General features: G+C 53.9%; 2 protein-coding genes across 4 annotated transcripts in view; both read right to left on the reverse strand.

The window, feature by feature from the left end:
• Positions 1-897: 897 nt before the first annotated feature.
• Positions 898-4,852, reverse strand: CCNP (cyclin P). Its single transcript, XM_019629736.1, has 6 exons — positions 4,775-4,852; positions 4,498-4,695; positions 2,842-3,156; positions 2,116-2,274; positions 1,872-2,023; positions 898-1,131 (listed from the first exon to the last, which is right to left on the reverse strand). The coding sequence occupies exons 1-6, from the start codon at positions 4,778-4,780 to the stop codon at positions 966-968; spliced, it is 996 nt and encodes a 331-aa protein (XP_019485281.1). The 5' UTR covers positions 4,781-4,852; the 3' UTR covers positions 898-965.
• Positions 4,853-10,181: 5,329 nt separating this feature from the next.
• The window catches only part of AKT2 (AKT serine/threonine kinase 2), a 61,856-nt gene continuing 51,525 nt past the window's right edge, over positions 10,182-20,512 (reverse strand). For all 3 annotated transcript variants that reach the window (XM_019629781.1, XM_019629783.1, XM_019629782.1), the window contains exons 5-14: positions 19,531-19,684; positions 18,941-19,072; positions 17,331-17,396; positions 16,184-16,252; positions 15,434-15,556; positions 14,166-14,294; positions 13,756-13,970; positions 13,134-13,221; positions 12,924-13,026; positions 10,182-11,835 (exon numbers count right to left, since the gene is read on the reverse strand). In XM_019629781.1, coding sequence (XP_019485326.1) covers positions 11,756-11,835; positions 12,924-13,026; positions 13,134-13,221; positions 13,756-13,970; positions 14,166-14,294; positions 15,434-15,556; positions 16,184-16,252; positions 17,331-17,396; positions 18,941-19,072; positions 19,531-19,684 — 1,159 coding nt within the window. In that variant the 3' untranslated portion in view covers positions 10,182-11,755. The remainder of the gene's footprint in view (positions 11,836-12,923; positions 13,027-13,133; positions 13,222-13,755; positions 13,971-14,165; positions 14,295-15,433; positions 15,557-16,183; positions 16,253-17,330; positions 17,397-18,940; positions 19,073-19,530; positions 19,685-20,512) is intronic.

Consider the following 20,512-nt stretch of genomic DNA (forward strand, 5'->3'; position numbering starts at 1 on the left):
CGAACTTCCTCCTATCAGCACATCCAAACCCTGACTTGGTTAGGAGTCTAATAGTCCTGAAGTTGAATTCCAGAGCAGTGAGCTCACCTTTCTGCACCTCAGGTATATTTTTGTTTTAATTAAAAACATGGAGATCCACGGATTCATAACAAATAATTTCTGAGCACTTACTAAGTGGCTAGGTGCTACAGGCTTGGTAGAAACAGGGGACCATTGTCTTTAACTCACAGCCCTGATAGGATGCAACGCTAGCACTTTCACACACCTTCTAGGTATCAGGCAATGTCCTAAAGCCTTACGAGTATGTTAACTTAACCTTATCACATCTCGATGAGGTTAAGTAAATCGGATCCCATTTGCCAAATGCTTGCTATCAAAGACCTGTACTATCACAAACTGATGACCCTCGCAGTCCAGCGTATGTGATGTGTTGGGCTTATGCAAACATTAAAAAATATTCAATTAGTTTCCAACATATTGAAGCAATTTATGGCATTGCATATTTTCAGCCTCACTTGAACAAAATCTGAAAATCCGGCAACGTCGAGGGCTACTAGCGTTCATGACGGGGCGGGGTGGGGGAGCATTCTCAGATTTCCACAGTCCCCATATCTCCTAAATTCTCCCTAACCCTGAGACTGAGGGCCATTCAGCTTGCGTTGCGATTTTCATCTCAGCATCCCTGTCCATCTAGCTTCCGCAAGGGTTTGCGCTTGGGATCCCCAGCTTGATCCCGCGGAGCTGCGCTTGCGGAAGCCCGCTAGTGCCCCCTCGCGGAGAGTCCGGAATTCGCAGCCATTAAGGGACTTGGTGAGGACATTCAGAGACGCCCAGGAAGTAGTGACCAATCAAAAGCGAGAGAAGGGCCGGAATCTGACCAATTAGGACAGAGAGCGCTCGGAATAAAAGAAACTCTTTTATTGAAGTGGGAGACGGACACACACGAAGTCTTTTTTGATAGGGATTCAGGGAGGCCCAGGCTGGGGGCGGCGGAGCAGGCGGGCGGCGGTGAGGCTGGTGCCTTGGCACTGAGGCCGCGCGTACTTGAGGAAGATGGCAGCTCGGCCGGGCGCGGGGCCTCTGAGTGCTGCGCGAGCCATGCACGGCTCCAGCGGGCTCAATTCCGCGGGGCTGCAGCGAGGAGACGGAGATACTGAGGCGGACGCAGGGGGTAGCGATGAAGACGACCTGTCCTTGGAGCAGGGGGCTCAAGGCCGAGAAGACACGTTGACTTGGGTCCCCCGGGACTGTCCAGGGGCTATCTCGCGGCCCACTATCTAGAGAGTGACTAGAGGGAGCCGAGGAAAGGCAAACCTCCATTCTCCCCGCAGGGCGCGGCTAGAGAGGGCCAGGGCCCTCGGGGAGGGAAGGCGTGGGGCTGAGGACGGGCAGGCATCCAGTTCTACCCTGGAGGCACGGCTGGGAACAAAGACGATTCACTCTGACCCTTGGTGGCTTGGTTAACAGGAAGATGGGAGCTCTAGCAGCTAAAAGGGCACCCCATTCCCGGCTAGACAGGAGCTGCAGAACTTGAGGCTGGCAGACCTCTCATTCTCAACCCTGGAACACAGCATCTTCCAGGTCTGGGGAGAGCCTATCTTCCATCCGGGTCATGGGTAAGGGTCCCCAAATCTAGACGAACAATCCATTCATTCTCCCAGACACGCCCAGAGAAAAGCAAACGGGATTGCCCCCAGGCTAAGCAAACACCCCATTCTCTCTTACACCCAGAAAAATTAAGTCTAGGTGTCGTCTCTCCCATCCCCATAATTGTCTCATTCTCTGAGACGGTAAAGACAGCGAACAGGAAGGCAGACCCCTGAAGCCTCGGCCTCTCTGGAGGTCTGAGAGACCCTCCGCGGTGGTCGTACCTGTAAAGCGCCGGCTCCGGCCCGGATCCCGCACCGTTGAGCACGCGGTGCGCCAGGCTCAGTGCCGCTGCTGCGCGGCGACCCGGCTCCCACCGAGCGGCCTCGGCCTCCAGCAGAGACAGCTCCAGGAAGTAGGTGGCAAGTAGCATCACCTGCCAAAGCCACACGAAGACTATCAGGCCACGCCCCTACCCCGCATAGGCCACGCCCCTAGCCGCAAAAGCCGTAACCCTGTCTGGCGCACCTGGGGGCTGCTCCGGGCCACCGCGGCAAGTAGGCCGAGGCAGAGGAGTGGACCTGGATGGTACAGCCGGAAATCCAAACGGCTCAAGATGCGGCGCTCGGCCCGCAGAAGCTCGGCCTGTGAGAAGGAGCCAGCGCCCAGGAGGCAGAGGGAGGCGGGCTGCGGGTTGGGGGGGAAAGAGGTGTTACTCCTTGCCCTGGAACGCTCTGTTGTCTCCTTTCTGGTTCTCAGTTTCCTGGTCTGTAAAATGGGGCTATTGATTTGTTGTCTGGAAGTCGTGGAGAACACAGTCTTCAGAGTCAGAAAGACATGGGTTCGAGTTCAAACCCTACCGTTTATGCACTGTGTGACATGGACATCACGGAAGCCCTCTGAGACTGTTTCCTCATCTGTAAAACGGAGATAACTGCTCCTACTTCACCAGGCAGTTCTGATAAAGCACGGAGTTTACGCATGTTAACTGTAACTTCTCAAGGACTGTTAACTACTGTAACTATTCAAGACTGAGTCCAAGGCCCAACTTTTGACTTTGGAAATGTCTTCCCTCTCTCGGTCTCCTCCTCTGTTAAAGACACACATTGGTAGCCCCAACCTCACACAGATCTGCTGGGATTCCAAGAGGACATAAAGCACTCGCTGGGCACAGTGCTTGGCACAGTAAGCGTTTCATCTGTGACAGGGGCGCGTAGGAAGAGCTTCACCCTCCCATCCCTACCCCGAAAGTACCTCGGGGAGCACGCACTCTTCCATTTTGCATGCCACGAACAGGCAGGCTACGCCCAGCAGCTGCAGGCGGTGTAGGCGCACTCGGCCCGCGCGCAGGTAGGAATCGAGCAGGTGCACGGCCAGGTACAGCGTGTCCCCTGCCAGGCCCAGGTACTCCTGGAGAGGAGCGCGGGTGACCACCAGGCTGCGACGCAGTCCCAGGCCCACCCCTCCGCGGGTACGTACGTGCACCTGGACCAGCCAGTCCACCACTAGCGCACGCATCTTCGGGGTCACGGTGCGAGGCAGGGCCCTCCGGAGCAGCGCGCGGCACACCTGGGGTTGGGCAGGGAAGGCCTCACTCTCTACACCTGTGTCTTGGCTTCTCTTCTGAGCTCCAGCCCGGGTGCCACAGCCTCCTTACACCAGCTTGACATGGCATGAATGCCACACCCAAACTGGTTTCCAGCGTCTCCTCCAGATATGTTCCTCTTCCCTGTCGCCATCTTGAAAACCCTGGTCTTTCTTCTGGTCGCCTCCATATCCACCTCTCCAGTCTGCAGCCCCCACAGCCATGAACTCCAGAGCACCTCCCCCTGGGTTCCCAGTCTCTACTCTTGGGCACCAATCCTCAACCCATCCTCCTCAGAGCCCTCAGAAGGGTCTTTCTAAAGTACAAACTTCACCAAGGAACTCCCTAGCTTAAAACCCTCCCATGGCTTCCAGTACCCTCAGGAGAAAATCCTAATTCCTCTCAGACTGTCTCAGGCCCTGCCCCTGCTCCAACATCATCTCTTCCCTCAGTGCCTTCACAACCCACACTCCAGCTACACCAGCCTTTTTTTTGGCACCAGGCTATGCCAAGCTCATTCCTACCTCAGGGCCTTTGCACGTACAACATAATGTTCCCTCCACCTGAAATGGTTCTTTCCCAGCTCCTTGCATTGCTGACTCCTCAGTCATTCAAGTCTCAGCTAAAACTCCCCTGACTTTTTCTATACTCCTCCCTATTTCATCATTTTATTTCCCTCATAGTAGTTTCAGTCTGGAGATAGCCAGCATTTCCTTGTGTATTTTGTCTGCTTGCCTCCTCTGGGCTGCTGGAACACAAGGGCAGGGATTTCTGCCAGATCCCAGCTATACCTGGGTTCCTAACAGAGACCCTCACCCAGGAGAGATGCTCACAAGATGTTTGTTAGATAAATTCATCCCTTCACTGTTTCTTCTGACAGTGCCTGTCTCAGATGCCTGTGTTTTGGTCTTTGTGGCCCTTCTGAAATTATCACCTGCATTTGTTTTCTTGCCTCCTCACAATGAGGACAGACTGTATCTGTTCATAGCAGCATTTCACAGTGCCTAGAACATGCTCAAAAACACTTGTTAATAGATCGCTAAATGTTTGTTAATCCAATATATATGTGGCAAGTACGAGGGGCTCTGAAATACCAAAGGAGGGGCTGCAGACAGTCCGGGGAGGATGAGAAAGGACATTGCGGGTTAACTGTGGGGTGGGAGAGAGTAATTAAGCCACGAACTTGGGGCGGGACTGGGAAGTCGGCGGGAAGGATGAGACTGAGGCTGGCCGGGAAGTTCTGGCCTTGGCTAACCCACCCCACTCTGCTACCCTCCGGGCATAGGGCGGCCCGCCGTCCAGGGGGTCCCACTCGGCCCCCTCACCAAGACCTCGGCGAAGATGTCCCCAGCGTACTCGCGTTCTCCCTGCAGCCCCAGCGCGCTCAGCGCCTCCTCCAGCCCCGGCGGCGCGCACGATCGCGGGAGTCTGTCTGAGAGTCCTGGGGAAACGCTCGTGCCCGCAGGGACACCGTCGGAGGCAGGGGTGCTCGGGGACTCTGGGTGGAGGGAAGCAGCAGGACTCTGCAAGGGAGAGGGGCTTGTATCAGTGCCTGGAGGGAGGTCCAAGCCGGGAGGTGGGACGCTGGCTTCTGCATCTCACCAGCATCCTCCAGGCTGGCGTTGGGGGCAAAACCGAGCCCCCACCTCTTCCTGCTGGAGCGAGGACCTGCGGCGGGCGCTTTAAATGCGCCTGGGCTCATGCGCGTTGAGCACGCCTCATCAGGGCAGGTGTGTCGGCAATAGAAGATGCTACAGAGGCTGGCTCTGCCCCTCCAAGCCCCGTAACTATCAGGCAGCTGGAGTCAAGCCCTTGTCCTGTTACTACATGACCAGAAGCAGCTTCTCGGAGCCTTATGTTCCTCAGTTATGAAGTAGGGTTTATTTCAAAACCCAGCCAACAAAGTTGTCCTGAGGATTTTATAAGAGAGTCTTTGTTAAGTAGCCAGCACAGGGCTTAATACAGTCAAAGCCCAAGACATGGGAGCTATAAGACACTTCATAAATAATATTTAAGGAAGGCCCGTGTGTTCCCTGCAGCGGGAGTTCCGGGGGGGGGGGGTGAACAACTCACCTGTGGCCGCTGCCTTTTATCAAGCCCGTGGCCCAGAGCTGGTAATGGGGACAGGTCACCAGCGATCAGTGTGAACTAGTGCAGCAGCCTCCTCACTGCTCTCCCTATTCCCATCCCCTACAGTCTGTTCCCTGCATGTAGCCAGAAGGGATCCTGTGCACACCTAATTAAGTCAGATGGCACTCAGCCTCTGCTCAGAACGCCATCATGGCTCCCACCTCCCTCAAGGTGAAAGTCCAGGAGGGCCTATATTATCTTCCCACCCCCCACCCCACACACACACCTGTGAGCTCATCTCCTATCCTTATCTCCCTCACTCCTTCCTCTCCCACCTCACCAGCCTCCTGACTCATCCTCACCCACACCAGGCACACTCCTACCTCAGGGCCTTTGCACTGGCTGTTTTCTCTGCCTGAAATGTTCTTGCTTCCTTTGTTTACTCAGATGTTACCTTCTCCATGAAAAGTGTCATCCTGAGCACTTTCTGCCCCATGCCCTGTAATTTTTCTCTCCTTAGCACTTACTGCCTTATTGTCTCCCTCCTGACCTCATGAGGGATGGGCTTGTCTGGTTTTTCAATGCTGTATTCCCAGTGCCTAGAATAGGACTGGGCACATAGTAGATGCTCAATAAATATGTTGAATGAATGAGTGAACAGGCTGGCTGTAATTTAGAGGTAGTGGTCTGGAAGGACCTCTCTGAGAAGGTGACATTGGAGCTGAAGCCTGAAAGAGAAGGAGCCAGGAACGCAAAGAGAGGGGAGGATATTCTAGGTGGAGAGGACAGCCTGCGCCAAGGCCCTGAGGTAGGAAAGAGCTTGCTATTTTCAGGCATTGAGAAGTCAGTGAGGCTGGAAAAATGAGCAGAGAGAAAAGTGTGAGATGCAGGACCAACGGCTTCCTATCACACAATAAAACCAAACTCCTTACCTTGGCCACTAGGTCCCTTTGTCCCATTGTTACCTCTCTAACCTCATTTCATTCTGCTCTCCCCCTCCCTCATTCCACTTGAGACACTATGTCCTTTTTATGTTCCCCGCACACATCAGGCACCTGCCAGCCTCAGGACCTTTGTACTTGCTGTTCCTTTCACCAGACCGCTTGAGAATCCAGATATTTACATTATCCAAGTATTTCTACACAAGATACTACTGGGTTGTCAGAAAAGTTATGATGCATTTTTGCAGCGAAAAACAGAAAAAATACGTCAACTTTTCCGACAACCCAATAACTACAAAGAAAATGTAACTTTACAGTGGAGAAGCCTGACAGACACCACCTTAACCAAGGGATGTCACCTCCTGATAGGCTGCACTGAGAAGGGCACATCATTTCTGGGAATTCTTGCCAAAAATAGCTTGAATATAACCATGAGCAAACATGAGGCAGGAACCCCTAATGGAGGGACATTCTGCAAAATAACTGCCCTCCCTGTAAGCTTCAAACCTGACAACTGAATGCAACATGTGTCTGGACTGAGTCACTAGCCACGAAATTTTTTTATTTTGTACACAAGGACATTAGTGTGACCACTAGTAAATCTGATTAGGTCTGAGTAGAGTGTTGTTTCATTGTTAGCTTTCTGACCTTTGATCATTGGACTGTGGTTATGTAAGAGAATGTTCTTGTTATAGGACAGATATACACACATGGAGGGAGGGGAGGGAGTAAAACATCCTGGAGAACCTGTGTGAAGGAGAGATGACAATTCTTGTGTTTTTAAATAAAAAAAAACTTTGAGAGCTTTATGAGAAGTTGCAAAAATAGAGTTCCATATACCCCACACCCCTGAACCAATAGGTTTCCCCTACCACCACCACCTCACGTTAGTGTGATTTGTCACAATTGAATGAACCAACAGGGATATGTTATTATTCAACTCCATGCTTTAATCAGATTTCCTGCCTCTTTGTACCTAATGTCCGTCTCTGTTCCAGGATCCTATTCAGGATGCATTACACTTTCTTCATGTCTCTTAAGGCTTTACTTGGTTGTGAGTTTCTCAGGCTTTTCTTGTTTTGAACCTTGAGTTTTGAGAACCAGTGGTCAGGTATTTTGTAGGACGTCCCTCAGTTGGGATTTGCCTGGTGTCTGTTTTTTTTCTTAGACTTGGGGAATCCATTTTGATGACGACAACCACAGAGGTAGAGTACCATTCTAACCACACCTTTATCAGATCTATACTGCCAACATGACTCATCACTGTTAATACTGACCCTGATCACCAGCTGATGTACTATTTGTCAAGCTTTCCCCCCTTTCTATACTGTCCTCTTTGGAAGAAAATCACTTTGCAGCCTTCACCTCAGGAGTGGGGGTTCTGTTTCCCCTCCTTGAAGGCAGTTATCTACAAAATTATCTGGAATCCATCACAGGTGTCTGTTCTCACCATTTACCATGTATGGGCTCAGTAGGGGCTCATTTGTTTTATACTTTGTTATAACCTAATACTATGCTATTTATTGGAGTGCTCAAATTGCATTCAGCTTTGGCCACTGGGAGCTCTTCCCACTGACTCGTGTGTCCCTTTACATTCCATCAGGGAGGTTTTCGTTACTTAGCAGGTCCTTACTTCCAGGCACTCCAGTCCTAGAAGCATTTTAGCACAACTGTTGAAAGTTTCAAAGTTTTCTACCAATCTTCAATTATTTCAAAATCAGAGTTAAAAATATGTAAATCACTACACTTGTTTGGATAGCTATCTGACACATATTAAAATGCAGCCACCCTGGAATGGAGGCCACAAAAATAAAAGCACGAATTGGTAAGGATGGATTGTTAACGTTTGCTGGTAGCAGCAAGAAAACCCACCCCAAACTGGGAACCAAGTAAATTCTCGTCAACAGGGGGCAGCTGAATCAGTTGAGGTGCATCCATCCTGAGGAACATAAGTGAAGCAACTGCGTCCCCAAAACGCAGTAGTGGCTAAAAGAGGATCTCATTTTGATCAATGACCCAACACACCCTATGAATGGTAGCAGTGTGGGTAAGAAAGACATGGCAGGATGTAGCCCAGGGACTTGGCATGATTAACTGGGAGGAAAGAGTTATGCAAAAAAAGGGAACAGCCTTTTTATGACGCCACATGCATTTACACAGAATAACATGAGCACCAAAATCAGCACTCGAGGCCTGGGATCTGGGTGATTTTTCCTTTCTTCGGTGTACTTTTGTTTTGCTTGCCTTATTCTTCACACACACACACACACACACACACACACACACACACACACACACACACACAAAATGTGACATTTTCCATATGCATGTGACAAAAGACAGGTTACTCAAAATTTCATTTTTCTAATTGGTAAAATTTTATTATTAAAACACTTCCATCTAAAACTCCCTCTTTGGGAAAAGTTCTACAGAAATAACAAGTACCACTGTCACTGGCTGGCCGAGTGGCGCGTTGGTTAACAGCTGGCTTGGGATGCCTGAGGGCCCCGGTTCGGATCCCACATATGAGGGCCAGTGACACTGCCCTCCACAGCTAAGATGCTGAACAACAGCTCAACCTGGAGCTGGGCTGCCATGAGTCACTGGTGACGGCATAGGCTGCAACCCCTACTAGAGTGGGTCGCCATTGGCTACCATGTGTAGCCAGCAGCCAGCGTGAGCAGCCAGCAGCCGCTGTGAGCGGCCATCCAGAAGCCGGCGACTGATCTGCCTCGCCCAGGAAAAGCGCAATGATGGTGCCAACTTGGGCCAGTGAAGCAACGTCCTCCACAACTAGACTGAAGAACAAAAGGACAGCAACTTGTCTGTTCCCTTCCCCCAATTCCCCAGCGCTGTTCCCATCCCCCAATTCCCCAATAAAAATCATAAAAAAAAAAGAAGTACCACTGCATCTAAGGACATGCGTTGAACAGAGGGACCCAATTGAGTAACCTGCAGGAACCCATCCATGGAATGTGACATAAGTGCTACCAAGCTGAGATACCCAGGGACAGACCCACATGGGAGAGCTGAGTGACAGTGCGATGTGAAAAGAAACTCAAGCATGGTCACCCCTGTCACCTCAGGGGGCTGCGTCTAGAGGGGAAAGTAAAAGGTTTCTCTTTATAAGCCTCTCTGGTTTATCTTATGACCACCAGGACATACTATTATAATTAAATAATAAAGTCCATATAAAGTTGGGGGGGGGGATTCCTTGAGTCTTGGTTGCAGCTAATGCAGATTTCTATAAACTGCATTCACCTTTTCTGCTATCCTCACTTAAAATCTCAAAGACTCCACATGTGTGAAGCCCTAACAGCAACTGGCAAAATCAGACATTCAATTCACTTGTGCTCAGCACGGCAGCCCTGGTCCTGGGGTCTGGGAGGGGTGATTCAAGCATGGGAATGCCATGATCAAGGGGACAGCTTTCAGAGGATTCCCAGAGCTGTGAGAGCTGTGAGGGCTGTGACCCAACCTGAGGTGCTCCCAGCTGACAGCCACCACAAACGCCAGTGACACACCAAGGAATCTGTATTAGAATCAGAGGCCTCAAGGCTCCCTAATTTCGTATAAACTGGATGGGGACGCATACACCATGCCCCGCTCTAGGGCTCAGGTGCCAAGGGAAATGAATGCGCTCCCTCTCCCACTCAGGGCTCACAGACACCTCGCATCACCTCCTTGTTCAGAGCCACCCAACCCTCCCACCCCTGGCATTCCACCCCCACCTCGCTGTGCCTAAGCAGCTTCTGAGGGTCTCAGATGGTCTCTGTTCACCGTACCCCCACCCCAGGCCTGGGGAGCCCTCCCAAACTCCTCAGCAGCTTTCACCCCCAGCAGCCCCCTCCCTCTCCAGCCTGAGCTTGACAACACCCCCACCCCAGATGCCTCCTCCACCAGCTTCCACAGGCTCGACAGGCCCCTACCTAATGCAGCAATGGAAGCAGGAGGCAGCTGGTGCCAGGGGCTGGCTGTAAGCAAGGAAAGGCCCAGGGTGGTGAGCCCCAATCTTAAACGAGGGTCTTTATTGCTTGTACCGTACAAATAGGAGGAACGGGAAAAGGCCATTGGGGAGGAAGAATTGTCAGATAAATGACATACACAAAAAGGAAAAGAGACCCCCCCCACTCCCCCAAACCAACCCCCACCCCACCCCAGCATGTCTCTCTGTGAACTACTTAGTACAGGAGGTGGGGTGGGGAGATCAAACCCACAAAAACTACATTCCAAACACCCGGAGATGTTGGTGGGAAGGGGGAGGGGCAGGGCAGCAAGTGGACCTCAAGTGTGGCTCCCCTGCTAGGCCAGCACCCCTCCCCTGGGATGAAATAAATGCTCGGGCCAGGGACAGGGGCCGAGCCCACACATACCATGCACACTCGAGGCCGGGACACGCTTGCCCTCACATACATACACCCTGTGTGTATCTGTGTCCCAGATGCACAGGGACACCCACACACAGTTCAAGGCACACACACAAGTGCCCAGAGCACTGACACACGTTCATCTTAAGGCTGCAGAACGTGGGGCTGGGAGAGGGGGAGGGGGGAGGTGGCCTGGAGCCTTACTTCTCAGAGGCCCCCACCCCAGTAAGTACCAGAGACACCTACCCCCGCCTCCTCCTCGACCCAAGTCCACGGGGCCCAATACTGTCTCGGTGCGAGATGTGTAACAGCCGAGGCTGGCGCCTCTCCACCCCAGGCAGAGAGAAGGGGCTATCCCGGCCCCCATCCTTGGAGGGGCCGGGGCCAGGCCCGGGGTCCAGCGGGAGGTAAGGCCAGCTGGAAGGAAGCCCTAGGGAGGAAGCCTGGTAAGGCACGGGGCTGGGGGGTGGGGAGGCTAGGCCCCAAATTTTCCTCCTGCCTCTTCCACAGGGTCAGGAGAGCAGCGTGGGGCGAGGGGAGGCAGCACCCATCCCCAGGGCCCCTCCAGGTTCCCCACAGGGTAACTGGGCCCCAGCCACACGAGGGAGCCCTAGACCTCCACTCCTGCAGTTCCCAAAGGCCCTGCCTATCTTTACACATTATTGCTTTTCTACCTCCATGGGGGGACAGGGCCGGACTGTCCCTTCGCCAGGCCACTCAGAGTCTAACGACAGGCATAGAAGGCAGCCCCAGAGCACTGTCCACCAGGCAGCGCACAAGAAGGCAGCTTCCGAGGGCAGCAGCGCAGAGGCAGGCTGCCTGTGGACGCCTGGCCGGAAACTCAGGCAGGCTCCCACTCTACCTTCCCTCCTCACTGGGGCTTGTGTTGATGAAAAACTGGAATCTCCCCAATTGCCCAAAAGCCTGGTCCTGGGACAGGCAGAGTAGTCTCCCCAGTCCTGGTCTGGGCACAAAGGTGAGAGCAGGACAGGATCCTGGAGGCAGGGCCACTGGGTCCGCTGAGGGGATTTTGGCAGAGGGCTGAAGAAAAAACTGGAAATTGGATTTGAGGGGGTGAGGGATGGAGATGCAAACAAAAAAGGCAAAATAAAAAGTTTTTTTAAAAAAAGGACAAAGCCCTCCGGCAGTGATGGCAGCCTTGTGAGTGTCCCATGGCGGCGTCAGCGGCAGGCAGGCAGCGCTGCTCACTCGCGGATGCTGGCCGAGTAGGAGAACTGGGGGAAGTGGGTCGGCTGGTCCATGTCGAGCGAGCCCAGGCTGTCATCTGCAGGGATCAGTGGAGGTGGATTGGGGAGAACCAGCCTGCAGAGGGCTCTGCCCCCCACCCAGACCCCAAGGGGGAGGGGAAAAGAGGGGAACGAGCCCTAGAAAGGACTGCAGGCAGGCCACAGGATGAACCCCCAGCTGGTGAGGCATCCATGAGACTTGATCCCTAACAGAGGCCCCTTGACCACAGTCCCCCCGCCTCCTCCTCAGGTCAGAACCCTGGCCCCCAGGACTCAGAGCGGCTCGCTCAGCCTCCTGAACAGCCGCCAGCTTCTCTGCTCGTCTCCTCCTCACCTACACCTCAGCCCACCCGGGGCGGTCCACTGCAGTCCACCCAGACCTCTCCAGCTCAGCTCCTGCCCCCAACAATCCTCCCTCCACATGCAGGAGGTGTCTTTTTAAGGCTCTGATGCAACCCTGTCCCTCCTCTGCACAAAACCCTTCCACAGCTCTGCATGCAAGTCCCCACTTCTCCCAGTGGCTCCAAGAGGCGCCTGCTCTGGCCCCCATGCCCTCTCCCCTCCCCTGCCTCATCTACTTGGACCTTTGCAATGCTCCCATTTCTAGCAGTCCCGTACACTATTCCTTCTACCAGGAACATGTCTCAGCTGCCCTGTCTCCTCCTCCAGGAAGCCCTCCCTTGACCCACAGGCCATGTCAGGCAGTTGCTCTGGGCTTCCCCAGTCTGTGCTCCTATACCCTAGTTCTGACCATTCTGGGCTGTCACCCCACCTGGACTGGGAACTCCCTAAGGGCAGGGCCCAGGGCCTGTCTCCATCACTGCTGTGTCTCCAGCATAGCCCAGCACTGGGTGGGTGAGTAAGAACTCAAATAGCTAGAGTCAATGAGCCAATCCAGCCCAAAGACCTGGGTGATTTGGGAAGATGACTATGGATCTGCCATCTCAGCACCGACAGCTTCCCCAAGCATCTCCTGCCCTGACCTCTGGAATATGCTATAGCAATGGCTCTTGGTGACCTCACTGGGTCTGCAAGTGACCAAGCCCTGTGAGCTTGCTCCTGGAGATCTGGGTCAGGGGCAGAACCCCCACCAGGCCCACCAGGTTTGGGACCTCAAGACACTCACAGCGGTCCGGGGGCGTGATTGTGATGGACTGGGCGGTGAACTCATCATCGAAGTACCTTGTGTCGACCTCAGATGTGACCTGAGGTTTGAAGGGTGGCAGGAGCTGCGGACAAGAGGAGCCCAGGCTCAGGACCCTGAGGACCGGAGACCTTGGCCAAGGTCACCCACAAGCGGCCAGGCTCCTGGCTGGCAGCAGGCAGGGATGCTCACCTTCTTCTGTACCACGTCCTGCCAGTTGATGCTGAGAAAGAACCTGTGCTCCATGACCTCCTTGGCATCGCTGGGCCCCCCGCCGAGCCTGGGCAGAGACAGCCATGAGCACCTGCCTCCCGGGGCAGCCGTGTTCTAGGGCACGGGCTTCCGGTGCAGGATGGGGCCTGCGACATGCACACCCTAAAACAGCTTTAATGGTCCCCTCCTGGCCACAGACCACCACTTCACAGAGGAGGAAAGTGAGGCAGGGAGGGAGCTCACAAGCCCAGGGTCAAACCCAGGAGACTGCAAGCTAGCCTCTAGTTCAGAATGCAAACTGAGGGCAGATGGCCACCTCACATCCCAGTTCTGCCACATATGACCGGGACACCCTAGGCCAGGCACAGGGCCGCCTTGTTCCTGTGTCCCCATAAAACAAGGCAGTGCAGGCAGAGGACAAAGGACAGGCCTGGCCCCAAGGGAACACTTCCTAAGTGCCAGCTATGGGGACTATCAGAGGCTGTGTGGGGACGACACACACCACATGCCCACAAGCGAGTGTGCCTGTAGACTCTGCCCCTCCGGGCTGAGTGGTCAGTGGCAGCTGGTGGGGCTGGGCAGGGCGTACTCCAGCCCTCACCTTTGCTTGGGGTCCTTCTTAAGCAGCCCGGCAAGAAGGGCCTTGGCCTCAGGGCTGAGTGTGCGCGGGAAGCGGATCTCCTCCATGAGGATGAGCTCGAAGAGGCGCTCGTGGTCCTGGTTGTAGAAGGGCAGGCGGCCGCACATCATCTCATACATGACCACGCCCAGCCCCCACCAGTCCACCGCCCGGCCGTAGTCATTGTCCTCCAGCACCTGACAAGGAGGGGCAGTGAGGGGCCAGGCCCACACCCCAGGGCTTAGGGTGGGGACTCGGCCCTTCCTGGGGCTGGGAAAGGTGACCTAAGGAATCGAACAAGCCTTCAGAGAGTCTGGGTGGAGGAAACACACAGTCCCGGGGCCCCGCCTCCCTCATCCTAACAGGCCCCTGGGACCTCCAGCCCCAGACACCTCAGGTGCCAGGTATTCGGGGGTTCCGCAGAAGGTTCTCATGGTGGCCCCATCACTGATGCCCTCTTTGCACAGGCCAAAGTCTGTGATCTTGATGTGGCCATCTTTGTCCAGCATGAGATTTTCCAGCTGTAGGAAAAGTCACTGTATCAGGGACATGTCCTCCCCGACTTCCCTACCACCCCACTGAAACCCCTCATGCCCAGCCCTGCCCTAGAGGGGGCTGAGGCTCCAGGCTGGGCCACAGGGCGTATCCCCAGCACAGGGTTACGTCCTCACCCTCTGAGGTTTGGGGTGGCCAGACCCAATACCGCCCCAGCCTCTGGCTGCTCCCCAGGGAAGCCGAAGAAAAGCAGGGCAGGAAGGATGGAGCCAGGTCTTCCCCCAACCTGCCTCCCCCACTGTGGGCTGTAGTTTTCCAACTCTGGATATGAGGGACACTGTCTTTCTTCTATTTTTTCCTAAACTTCACACAAATGGGCAATTTAATGGGCCTCTGCGTAACCTTCTCCAGGTCAGGACGGAATATTACTAGCCCCTTAGGCCCACGTGCCCCTTCCCTGTTAGTAACTACCCCCTGCCCTAACAGAGAAGAAACTTTACTTCCTTGCCCTTCTTTGCAGTTTCTCCCACCTACACGTACACGTGTCAACAACACAGATCTGTCCTGTCTGTCCTGGCTTTTCCCCTCAACGTCAGCCTGTGAGCTGCGGCTGTAGTTTGGTCTCTTTAACTGTTGTGCAGTGTCCCAGTGTGTGAACACACCACACGTTTTATCCATTACCTGACAGTGGATACCTGGGTTGTTTCAGTCTGAGGTTAGTGTAAACAGTACTGTTAGGAGTGTGTGTCAACCCACTGAGGTGGACACAGGTACCTGTTCCTGTGGTGGGTACACCTAGGGCACAATGGCTGGCTCACAGGGTACACACATTCAGCACTGCTGGATTCTGCTAAACAATCTTCTCAAGTGCTTGTACCAATTTACAACCTCTGGCTGCACAGGAGAATCTGTCTGCTCACAAGAGGCTTGGAAGGGGCCCCGCACAGGGCTGCCTGCTGTGGAACCACCACCAGGGGCCTGGGCAGGAAGAGTTGGCTTCTCCAGAGGGAGGACACAAGGCTACGGACAACCGACAAGATAGACCCTTCCTGGAGCGGGGAGCTGGGCAGATAGGGCAGAGGGCCTGGGCCCAGCCTCCCCCGTGACATCCTGTGTGTGCCACAGACCAGCCTGGGCCCTTGCCAGGAGACGACCATATGCTTACCTTGATGTCACGGTACACCACGTCCCGTGAATGCAAGTACTCCAGGGCTGAAACGATCTCTGCGCCATAAAAGCGGGCCCGCTCCTCCGTGAAGACACGTTCCCGGGACAGGTGGAAGAACAGCTGCCAGAGGATGGGGGCAGGGGAGGTCAGACCCCTGGCCCAGAGAAGGATGGGACACTGCCTAGTGACAGTGACACCTGCTCCGTGAACCAGCAAGTGACAGCAAGAAGGACCAAGTGAGGGACGGTGAGTAGAAAGGCGCTCACGTGATTAAAAAAAGAAGAGTGAGAGCAAGGGATAAAGAGTGAAGGACAGCAAGCGCCAAGGGGAGAGTAAGGTGGGGACAACATGAAGGGAACAGGGAATGAGGGGGTGGCAGCAAGGAAGCAGAGGAACACTGCTCTGTATCAGAAAGACTGGGGAAAGCAGAGCATGGGTGGCTCTTGACCCGCATACGCTTTCTTTGCAGTGCTGTCATCCAACCACCCTCAGCCCTCTCCACGCCTCTCCACAGCTGGTTTGTATCCTGCCCACCAACTCACTAGCTGTGTGAATTTGGGCAAGCCCTTTAAGCTCTCTGGGCCTGTTTTCCTACCTGCAAAATGGAGATGATATGATGCCTGCCTCAAGGGGCAGGAGGACAGAAAGAGATGACAGCTGTAAGTCTCCCTCTGTCCCCTCCATCTTGCTCCCCCCACACTAGGGAAGGAGACACCCAGAAAGCCAGGCGGGGACAGGGCAGCTCACCTCACCACCGTTGGCGTACTCCATCACAAAGCACAGGCGGTCGTGGGTCTGGAAGGCATATTTCAGGGCCTGCAGGGAAGAAAGGCAGCGGGGGCACTGCTGACTCTGCCTAGACACTCCCTGCCCTGGCCCGGCCATGGGAATCGGGCAGCTGGGGTTCAAACCTCAGCTCTGCCTTTTGGTGTATGTGAGTGAGCTCGTGGCTCAGGGCTGGGAGAGAGTTAATATGCTGAGAAATCCTGTCCTGTGCTTTCCACTAAGCCTCCAAGAGGCACTGCCCCGGAGAGCAAGTTCTGAGCAACCAGAGCCTTTCACGTTTGTCTTCCTCTTCCTAGTTTATAGTCAAATGTGTTAATATCCCCCTCTCTCTCCCTCTCTCTCTCTCTCTCACTCACACACACACACACACACAATGGTTTGTTGACTGGGAGTTAAAGGTAGCTTGGGAGCTGACTCCAAAGATGATGGACAAGCCATCTGCCAACAGAGTAGTTCTCAAACTGTGCTCTAAGGAGCCTTACAGAGAGAGCCTCAGAGGACCCTTGGGTGACCCCTCTGCTCACGACAACGGTACTCTTCAACATCTTCTACATGGAAGTACCTCATAAAATTTCAATTGAACAAGTGCTGTGGCCTAACAGAACACCTGGACAGCAACTGAGCTGAAGACACGCCCTTAAGCCATCCTCAACCTGGTCTGTTTAACTGATGGCTGCTGGCCTTCATGGAGACTAGCCCAGAGATGTCTGCTCAGCATAAGCTGATAGGTAGCACAACGATACATCTGCTTCAAGGATTACATTTTGAAACAGAAACAAAAAAAATAATCCTTCCACTTCAACCAGCTGGGCTAAGCACCTCAAACTCATAAAGACAGCAGCCATGCTCTCCTGGGACCATCCTGTAATGTGATTTCATCAGTCAGCTGAGGCGCTGACATGAATCCACTGTCTATGAAGAAGCCGCCACCCCCAGGGTCTTGGTTCAGGCCATCTGGGGAGCCCAGCAACACCTGGCTCTAGCCACCTTGCCAACACTAGGTCTGTGCTTCACAGTGGCAGGGCTGGGCTTGTTCTCTGAGCTCTGTCCAAAGGGGCTGGCCTGGACGCTTCACACGGCATACAGGCCGGAGGGGAGTGCCACTCACAGTGAGGAATGGGTGCCTGGTGTTCTGAAGGACTCGGCTCTCGGTGACGGTGTGGGCAACTTCATCCTGCAGACAGAGGCCGGATGAGGGGCTGGTGGGCAACACCATGCCTGCCCACCACCTCCCAACCAGAGGGATGAGGGGCGATGTCTTGGTGAAATGTAATTCCATTCCTAGCCAATATGCAGAGAGAGAGCATGGGAGGAGCAGCACATTACCATCCACAAGCTCTAATGAAATAATGGACCGGGGCAAGGACATTCAGTGGCTCATTCTGAAACCCATGAGGTGAGAAGTCAATGGGGACTTTATGATGAAGGAATCAGGCTGTCACCTCCTGAAACCACAAGCCAATTTTAACATTCCTAAGGAGGGACAAGCAGACATTACGAGACCCCTGAGGTGACGCCACAGGCCGTGGAAATCACCACCTATAAATGTTCTTGCTGGAAGAAGGAACTGGATCTAGAATCAGGGCTCTAGGCTGTGGAGCAGCGGTTCTCAGTGTGTGGTCCCCACACAGGCAGCATCTGGGTCGTCTGGGAACTTGGAGAAATGCAAATTCTTAGTCCTTTCCCTGGACCCACCAGAAACTTGGAGGTGGGCCCAGCAGCAGTTTCACAGGCCTTCCCGGTGACTAACACGGGCTCGACTTTGGTATCTGAGTGCACAGCAGTCACCCAGAGAGCTGCTAACCATCCTACATTACCTGCAGACCCGGACACTGGCTCTCCCCCAAGGCCAGTGTGTCCCCAGGGCACATTTCACATTTGGTAGTAATGTCTAAAGACATTTTGATTGTCACAACTGCGGGGGCCAGCACAAGGGTGCTACTGGCTTCAGTGGGTTGAGGCCAGGGACACTGCTACACATCCTACAGTGCACTGGCCCAAAATGTCAACCGTGCTGAGGCTGAGAAACCCTGACTCAGGCCAATGACATCGGGGATAGTTCACTTTGTTGGGATACGATCATAGTACCATGATTATAGTCTTTAAAATCATCACCTGTTATACATATCTAAGTATGTATGGGTAAATTACACACTGTCTAAAACAGGCCTTAAGTATGTTTTCCAGAACAAAAAAGGCGGAAAGCAGAACTAATGAAATAGGATTGGCCAAATGTTGATAATTGTCGAAGATGGATGATGGCTACATGGGAGTCCATTATATTTATTTTTCTTTTGAAAATTCTGTGTATGTTAGGAATTTTCCATTTTAAAAACTTTAAATAAGGAGGAAAAAAAGGAAGAGAATTCCATTCCTGGCCCCGCCTCCTATTGAGACACCCTGAGCCAAACCCTGGCCTACTGAGAGGCCTCCTTTCAGGGCCTGACAGCGCCTGCCTGCTGGGGAGAGGCCCCAGTCAGATTCTCTCCACTTCCCCACCCCCCAGGCATCCAGAGGGTGGGTTGGGGGCTCAAGAGGTCAGCAGGTTCTCTCTGGGCCTCAGGCTCCCCTTCTCTGACTGGGAACTTACAGGACTAAGCCCAGGGGGACGGGTTTGGTGGGGAAATCAGATGCTGGCAGCAGAGGGCATTGGGTAGGTGTCCTGGCCCCGTGTGCTCCTCCCAGAGGCCAGCCAGTGGCAGCCTGGGGAGCACCCACCTTGGCGATGATAACCTCCTTCCGCAGGATCTTCATGGCGTAGTAGCGGCCAGTGGCCTTCTCCCGCACCAGGATCACTTTGCCAAAGGTGCCCTTGCCGAGGAGTTTGAGATAGTCGAAGTCATTCATAGTCTGCCAGGGATGGGGAGCAAGCAGGCCGTCAGCACTTGGCACATAGCCCGTGGAAGAAAATGTTCACAAAGAAAAAGGAAAATTAAAGGACACTGCTGCCAAAATGCTCGGGCACGAGCAGGAAGGGAGGCCCCGGGCAGCAACTGTTAGTTCTGAAGTGGCCTTCAGAACAAGGCTCTCCCAACACTTGGCTCCCAGGCATGGGGCCCTGGGAGGGCTCCAATGGGGAAGGAACAGGACTTGGTACCCCTTTAGGTAAGGCTGTCCTTCACCCTGTGGGCAGACAGCAGCCCTGGGGCATCTATACTCTGATATCAACCACTGTACAGGGCAGTCATGGGCAGGGCTGGGCCCCTACACACTCTGCATGGAAACCAGGGCCAGCGTTGAGTGTGGGGAGAGGTGCTCATAGACTGGCAGGCCCTACCCCCCGGCCACCTGTGCCCCCAAGCACTTACCACCTTGGCCCGGGCCTTGCTAACTGCCACTTCCATCTCCTCAGCTGCGGAAGAGTCACTAGGGGAGCCACACTTGTAGTCCATGGGGTCATCACCTGGGCCCCGCTGCTTGAGGCTGTTGGCGACCATCTGGATAGCCCGCATCCACTCCTCCCTGTGTGGGGACATGTCAGGGGAGCCATGAGTCCTGGGAAGCAGTCCTTGCGGCAGGAAGGCCTGAGCCCACCCTCTCTAATGGCAAATGACCAAATACCTTTGGGCATTTTGGTGAGATCTGTTTGAGCTGATCTGACGGGACCGGACTGAAATTTTACAGACCCTCTGGGTGGGACAGGGCAAGAGCAGAATAAGGACAGGGACTATCTATGTCCCAGGAGTGGCCTGGCCAGAGGGCCACTTGAAGTCAGGCAGCATTAAATGATCAAAGAGGGGCAACTACCTTTCTTCTCAGCTCCTTGAACACAAGCTGCCACCTTGAGCCTTGAATGATGAAGAGACAATGCTCCTCTGAATTCCTCCAGAATAAATGACACGCTCAAGTGTACAAGTGACTGATGTTTTGTAAAAGGAAACCAAGAGTAAAAGGAAGCATTCATTAGCCAGAGAAGCTGAAGATCTTCCAAGACAAGAGCCACCAACATGACTCTGGAGGGGGCTGTCTGCTGGAAGGATGGGTCAGGGCCACAGGCTCCTGGTGGGGCAGGGGCACAGAAGAAAAGGTAGCGGACAGGGAAGCAGGTCCCAGCAAAAGGGAGCCTGGTTTAAGAACAGTAAGCTAGTTCTGTCATTCATGATTCAGAACTCGCTTCTGATACTTGCAAACTGTTCTGTCTGGAAAAATTAGTAAAAGTGTCCAGAAACCAAGAAAAAAATATATACAGCTGAGGGCCGGCCGAGTGGCGCAATGGTTAAGAACTGGCTTGGGACGCCAGAGGGCCCCGGTTCGGATCCCACATATGAGGGCCAGTGACACTGCCCTCTA

The sequence above is a fragment of the Hipposideros armiger genome, unplaced genomic scaffold (genome assembly GCF_001890085.2).
Source record: "Hipposideros armiger isolate ML-2016 unplaced genomic scaffold, ASM189008v1 scaffold_867, whole genome shotgun sequence".
NCBI lineage: Eukaryota > Metazoa > Chordata > Mammalia > Chiroptera > Hipposideridae > Hipposideros > Hipposideros armiger.

Coding starts and splice junctions, on each gene's coding strand:
- CCNP (XM_019629736.1), bottom strand. Junction 2,024..2,115: donor TGGCCCGGAGCAGCCCCCAG/GTGCGCCAGACA, acceptor TGGCTTTGGCAG/GTGATGCTACTTGCCACCTA. Junction 1,132..1,871: donor CCGGAGCCGGCGCTTTACAG/GTACGACCACCG, acceptor TCCTCGCTGCAG/CCCCGCGGAATTGAGCCCGC.